The sequence below is a fragment of the Geospiza fortis genome, unplaced genomic scaffold, assembly GCF_000277835.1.
Source record: "Geospiza fortis unplaced genomic scaffold, GeoFor_1.0 scaffold69, whole genome shotgun sequence".
In the NCBI taxonomy this organism is placed as follows: Eukaryota; Metazoa; Chordata; class Aves; order Passeriformes; family Thraupidae; genus Geospiza; species Geospiza fortis.
The window spans coordinates 630,784-637,560 of NW_005054555.1; the positions used below are offsets into that span (position 1 = coordinate 630,784).

Sequence of the window (6,777 nt, forward strand, 5' to 3'; positions counted from 1 at the left end):
AGAGCAGCTCATCCAGGTCTTCCTCCTCTGCACAGCGCAGGACACAGCGGGAAAACGTCTGGATCAGCTGGAAAAGTTCAGCACAGCTGCAGTGGAGAAAGCTGGGGGATTTATTTCCCTCCTCTCCACTCTACAGTGGCTCAAATCCCCCAGTACCAACTTCCAAGTATGGTCACACAAGGAGGAAGAGTCATCAGCTGAATAAAGTAATTTCTTTGGAATTGAACAGCACTTTCAATTAAAAATACATATTGTAAAAGGTGGTAGCAGAAAAAGGTTTAACCTATAGAAAACTGAACATCTTCACAGGACTGTAGAATAGGTTCCTGGAATGGTTTGGGTTGGAGCAGGGACACCTTCCACTGTCCCAGGTGCTCCCAGCCCCATCCAGCCTGGCCTTGGGCACTGCCAGGGATCCAGGGGCAGCCACAGCTGCTCTGGGCACCTGTGCCAGGGCCTCACACCCTCTGAATAAAGAATTTCTTCCTGCTTCTAATCCAAACCTAAATCCTCAACTGGTCATCTTGAGACTAGTGAGGTGATTAAAACCCGCAGAGCCAACCTAATGCACACCAGGTTTAAACTGGAATGAGATGGGCTTTAAGGTCCCTCCCAGCCCAAACCAGTCTGGGATTCTAAATAGCAGCAGGGTGGGAAATCAGGCTGAGGAATCATCTGCATTCTTCTAAGAAGAGTTTTCGTGCCCTTACCAGGGACCTGGTGCCCATGGCATCGTGCAGCCGTGGCATGTCAACGTTGCCACTGATCCTGTTCATCATCCTCAGCAGCAGCTGCAGCCTCCTGCGCCTCGGCGGGGGCAGCAGCAGGCAGCAGCTCTGCAGGGCCTCCACTGCAATCCTCTCCAGGTGAGGCTGCAGGAGATCTACAAGTTAACCACAAAGACAGCTGGCATTAAGATTTGAACGAGCTTCCAGCATGTTTCTACCTCAGTATCACAGATTTCTTATTTTTCAATGTGATTATTTATGTTCCAGAGAAATCAGCTGTAACACAGAAGAGAATGTACAGGCCTTTGTTTGTGTGGTCATCTCCAACTTCCTTCATTATGGTGCAATTAGGACCACAATACAATTAAGGAATGACACTAATTATTCTCAGAAAATACAGATTTACAGAACAGAAAAAGACATCTCCAACAGGCAGGTGTGTGCAGATTCCCTGGTCCCATCACTCACCTGAGCAGAAAGGCCAATCACTGACACATCGAGCTCATATTCCAAAGATACTACACACAGTTAGCAGAGCTACAGCAGCTTAAACCATTATGCCAGCAGATTTCCTTTAAAAACCCCACAAATCCATGCTCTGTGCCTATCCTAGCGAGAGTGGCAGAGGTGAGGGAAGCAGGGATTAGTGAGGCCACACAACAAGGCAGTACAGCATGCTGCAGAGAGCCCTTACTTGTGCCAGCCAACACACAAGGGGAGGGGGGGGCAGAGCGTCCTGACAGCTCTGTGCTGCTCCTGCAGAGTCTCTTTTGGACGCTGATGGCCACGGAGGGGCCGGGTGTGCCCTGCCCCCGGGGCTGAGGCTGCACTGTGATCTCAGCACTGGGTCTGTTGATGGCACTGCAGCTCCTGGAGCTCCTCCTGCCCAGCAGGCTCAGGGCTGCCCGGGGCCCGTGCCTGCCACCCCGCAGCTCCTCAGCCCAGGGACACGGGCCAGGCACTCTCCTGAGGCCCTGGGCTGGGCCTGAGCTACCCCAGCCCAGCTCCAGCACCGAGGTCCCTCTGTGCTCCTCCAGCAGGTCTGCACTCCTCGTGCTGGTGCTCACACCTCCTGCCCCTCCTTTATCACACACACTGGAAGCAGCAGCTCCAATTCTCTCCAAGGAGTAACACCGTGTTCTAAACGCTCCAGGTGGCTCTTGGGCGTTCCTGGATCCTGCAAGATTCTGGCAGCTCCCTCCTATCAGGCTCCCATCACTCCCTTGCTGGCGTGGCAGTTTGTGCTGCTGCCATTTCTTTCCGTGCTGGTTTTGGGCTCTCAGCTCCTCTGAGGAAAACCTCCTGGAAGCTTGTCCTTTCTCCTTCTTGTCAGACTCTTTGAGGAGCAGGCTTAGGAGAAGACACTCAGTGGACTTGAAAGAGTTCAAGTGAGGAGTTTTTGAAGGCTGAGGGTCACATTTCTCCTCTTGGACAGAACGTTTTCCACTGCCCAGATCAGGAATTTGGATGTAGCCACACAAAACTATCAGGAAATGAAAGAGATGTTAAAGGTGCAAGTGGTGTGAAAATGAACCAGTTCAGAGAGCTGCTAACTGGGCAGACAGACAACAAAGTCAAGATATTAATTAAGATATTAATTAAGACTTTAGTTCAGTCCCAAAGCAATTTAACAAGGCCATTGCATCCAACATGCAAGAACAAAGACAGGTAACGCTGCAATAGTGAGGAGCAGGCAGAACAAGCACATCTTCTGAAGTTTTTGTTATTGAATATTTAGAATGTGAGCTGAAACAGCAATTTAAATGGGAAATCATGAGGCAGAAGTACATTTTAATTAACACTAATACAGAAAGGAGCAGTGATGATCCTCCTCAGATTGGAGCTCCCACACGCATCAGGACGCCGAGCTCTGCTTTGAATCACACATTTGTCCCCCAGCTGATCTGAACTCAGAGCTGCCCTGACTGTTTCTAAATTCATACATACCTAAGATATTGACAAAGAGCTCATAGTATTCAAAAGTAAGCAATGGCTCAGGAAGACTGAGAAAATAATCAGCAACTGTTCTGAACACATCCCGCTCAAAGCCACTGTAGGTGTCCTGGCTCATGTCCTTGTTCCTGGGCCCTGAAAAGAGGGGAAGAAAGGAAATTCACACCAAAAATCCACAGTCCCACTAGAAAATAAATTCCTGAAGATCAGCCTAAACTTATTCTTGTTTCACAAGCAAAGAATGCTATCAACAATGCACAAATACTGTATTTGGCACAATTTGTAAGCAAAAGCAGTGTAAGAGATTCCAGGCAGCCACTGAAGAGCCATGCTCAGTTCTGTTCCACACCAAGAAAATAAATAAAGAAAAATTAATCTGTGGTCTTCATAGGTTCCTCAGCAAAATTATCACCCACCCTTAGTGTGTGCCTTCATTTCCAAAGGACAGTGATCCCACTTCTCCCACAAGGAGTTCAAGCTCCTGGAGCAAAAGGAAGCTCAGCACATGGAAATAAAAGCTCATTATCTCTGGTCTCATTTGAGAGGCACTCATTTAATTAATTTAGAGTTGATTGTTTACAAAACAAAGAAAATGGATCTCCCTAGTTTAATATGAAGTGTAGGAAATGTTTTGGTCCAGCTAAAAGCCAGGGACTGGAAAAGCAAAGTCCCTTTCACTCCTGAAAAACTGCACTAGAGGAAAGCACCCACAGGTTTCTGAACTGAGACATCACAGCTGATTTCACACACACAAATATTTCCCTTTCAACTCTCAAAAGAGGTTTCTGGAACTTGAAAGCTCTTCAGTGACTTACAGTAGGCCAAGCACTTCATGGCTGACAGCACCCAGTGAGGGAGGTCTTCTGAAATCCAAACAGACAAAAGCACCATTTAGGCATGAGCCCAAATAATCAACAACTAATAATGGCTCACATGTATTAAATAACACAAAGCACAAAAGATTACATTTAAAACTGGTTTTAAATACTGCTCCACATGTAATTTTGAGAGGATAAAGGGGAATAATTTCAAGCTGAAGGTGGGCAGAGTTAGATGTGATACTGGGAAGGAATTTTTGGCTGGGATGGAATTTTGGCTGCCCCTGGATCCCTGGCAGTGCCCAAGGCCAGGCTGAAGCAGCCTGGGATATGGGAAGGTGTCCCTGCCATGGCAGGGGTGGGATGGGATTTAAGGTCCCTGAGCTGTGCTGTGGTTGGGGAAAAAGTGGAAACAACAGACTGTGAAACAGATGAACTATTATTTATAAATAAAGATTTTTAAGCAAATCTATGGAAATAAATGTCACCTGCTTTGTCCTGCAGGATCACCACCCCGTGTTTGCTGGTGTGGCTCATGTTGTACATGACAAACTCAGGGATGATCTGGGCTGGCTGCAGAACCTCCTCCAGCGAGGGCAGTCCCAAAATGGTCTGCAGACTGGGGAGGAAGAGAGCAAAGATTTGCAAGGGATGAAGGAAAACAAGTTCTTTCCATACTATTCCAGAACTCTGGGTGAGCTAAAGTGCTGTCTGGTAACTTCTCACTTCTGGGAGGACAACTGGGGACACTTTTCCCTGGGACAAACAGCAACAATCACCAAGGAAGAGGACCTGAGGTGTGGAAAATAGATTTCAGCACCTGATCAGAAATTCCTTAAATGCAGCAATCCAAAGTTAATAAAGAGATTAGAAAACCTGTGTAAACAACAGGAAAAAATTCAACTTTTCAAAAATTCAAATTCAATTTAAACCACAGTTTTAACAATTAAAAACAAATGGTGAAAGCTTGCTTGGGCCATTTCCCACTGAAGGAGAAGGTGCTGTGTGCAATTCCTCACTCACTGTATGTGGATGATATTTCTCCATGTTTCTTGCACATATTCCTGGCTTATTTCCCTCCTTTGCAGTGTGCCTTCCTTCTTTTCTTCTGCTACGTCAGCTCTGGGTCTTGCTAAGTTTTCCTGAAAATGAGTGGTTTATACTGTAAGATAAATGAGCTTCTTAAGGCAATTAAAAATTAGAGAAAATTGGAATTGGAAGAACAGGGCATTCTGTGGAGCATTAAATTCCACATGAGCCAGGGGGTAACCTGCAGCCTCAGCACTGAAATGGGAGCCCACAACTAAAAAGAAATGGAAGAAACCCCCAATCAATCCAAAATCAGCAATTTAAAAGGTAAAAACGCCTCAAATCCAGATGTATTAATATGTGAATTATTCTCCTTTAGGGCTAGAACCTAAATTCAGAATTTATGCACGCCAATTTCGCCTGAATCAAGGGCCACACACACATTCCATCTTCTCCAAAAAGATGTCCAATTAAATTATTTGCGCCTTTTAGTTGTCCCCCAACAATAAATTAAATTTCAACAAGGCCATACTGTGCAGATCATTTCTAGGACTTCACCTTTCAATGCTCCCAATATTTTAAAATCCCTTAGCAGGGATAATTCTGCACTGAGACAAAACAAAGTAAACCCAAAGCAAAATATAAATATAAATTTATTTCTTAATATTTCTCAATTCCTTAAGTCTAAACTGTTCTTTCTTAAGGGAAGATGCCACAACAGAGCAGTGTGTGTAAATTTTAAAGACTAAAGACAATGCAAGCCAACTGCACTGCTGTGAGGAACAGAAGTTATTACCACAGACTGCAGGAACTCCTGTTTTTTCAAACCCCTTTTGGATGAGCTGGGCAGTTTAAAAAGTTTTCCTTTGTCTCCAGAGAAGTTTTCCAAGTTCTCCCTTGGTGGGCTTGGTAGAGGTTTGACTGGAGAGGTTGGAGGAAATCTGTAATGAACGGGAGAGATGTTAAACACATTCAGAATTGATCTGTAATCAAATAAATGACTTGACAAAACAAAACCTCTGACTCCATACCAGCGTGACTTTGTTAGATTCACTAAAAAAAGGAAAAAAAAATTTAAAAGTTTATCATATGATAAATTAGCTTTGGGCTGTTTTTCTTGATGCCAAAGTCAAGCTGAAGATGTTGGCACAGCCTGAGCCCAGAACGTGAGAAGTGGGGGCCATGAATACCTTTAATTTCAGAGCTGCTTGGCTCTGTTTCCCACTCAGGCTTTGTGTAAAAGGCCCAAGAGAAGCAAACCCAGCAGGCAGCTCCTACAAAACACCCTGGCTTCACTCCAAAGCACTGGAGTGCAGTTTGAATTCCAGCAAAAACCTCAGATGGACAAAAGCATGGACACACGCAGGAGTGAAGCAAAACACTCAGAGGAGAAAAACTATGCTGATAATTAACTTTTTACCTAGGATGTTTAACCCAAAGCAAGCTCTTTTTGCAAATCTAAGCATTTTAAATTGTGAAAAATGCGTATTTTATGATTGGCTTTTTGCAAATATTAAAATGAATGTTATATGTGTTGTGTTAGAAAGTAACGCTGGATTAATTCTCTTAAGTAGTGTGTTAAATATAGTTTTAGGTTATAAAAAATGTTAAAATAGAAACTATGCTGTGTAGGATACTTTTTTTAAAGAAAGGACTTGCAGTGAGATAGCAGCCACAGGACACCTGAATCTTTCAGAGAAAGAGAATTTATTGCTCTCTTATCAGAAGAAATAAACTTCTTCTGTCTCAAAGTCGCTGTCAGGATTCAGAGGAAGAAGCTGACACTGCCCAGACAGAATCCTGTGTTTGAATGGAATTTATGCATCATGGATGAGGTGTATGAATATGCAACAGGCTGTTGCTTTTAAGGGTTAATCCTCTGTTAACTGTGTCCTTTTTCAGGCTTGTGCTGCCCAGAAAGAGGTACCTGGACATCCATAACTCTTTGTATTTGTTGTCTAATATTGTCCTAATCCAAATTGTCCAAATTATTATTACTCTAATTATATTACTATTTTTATAACCATTTTATTACTATTAAACTTTTAAAATTTTAAAAACAAGTGATTGGCGTTTGTCACAAAATTAAAACACTCAACCTGCGAGACCGGGGGACAACTGTAACCTCAGTACCTGTACAGGGCACCGTTGTCCTCCAGATTTTCAGCGCCCCAGCGGCCCTTGATGTCCTCGATGACGTGGTTTTTGAGGAATTTCCGCAGGAGCTGCACCGTCTGCTGCCGGGTGAC

At 44.2% G+C, this 6,777-nt stretch overlaps 1 protein-coding gene across 1 annotated transcript in view; it reads right to left on the minus strand.

Moving 5' to 3' along the window:
- Positions 1 to 6,777, minus strand: part of DEPDC1 (DEP domain containing 1) — a gene marked incomplete at its 5' end in the record, with an annotated part of 9,658 nt that extends 2,881 nt beyond the window's left edge. The window contains 10 exon segments of the mRNA XM_031064084.1: position 1; positions 4 to 67; positions 711 to 883; positions 1,423 to 2,211; positions 2,676 to 2,816; positions 3,497 to 3,544; positions 3,988 to 4,118; positions 4,523 to 4,641; positions 5,325 to 5,469; positions 6,662 to 6,777. The exon segment at position 1 is cut by the window's left edge and continues 109 nt beyond it. Coding sequence (XP_030919944.1) covers position 1; positions 4 to 67; positions 711 to 883; positions 1,423 to 2,211; positions 2,676 to 2,816; positions 3,497 to 3,544; positions 3,988 to 4,118; positions 4,523 to 4,641; positions 5,325 to 5,469; positions 6,662 to 6,777 — 1,727 coding nt within the window.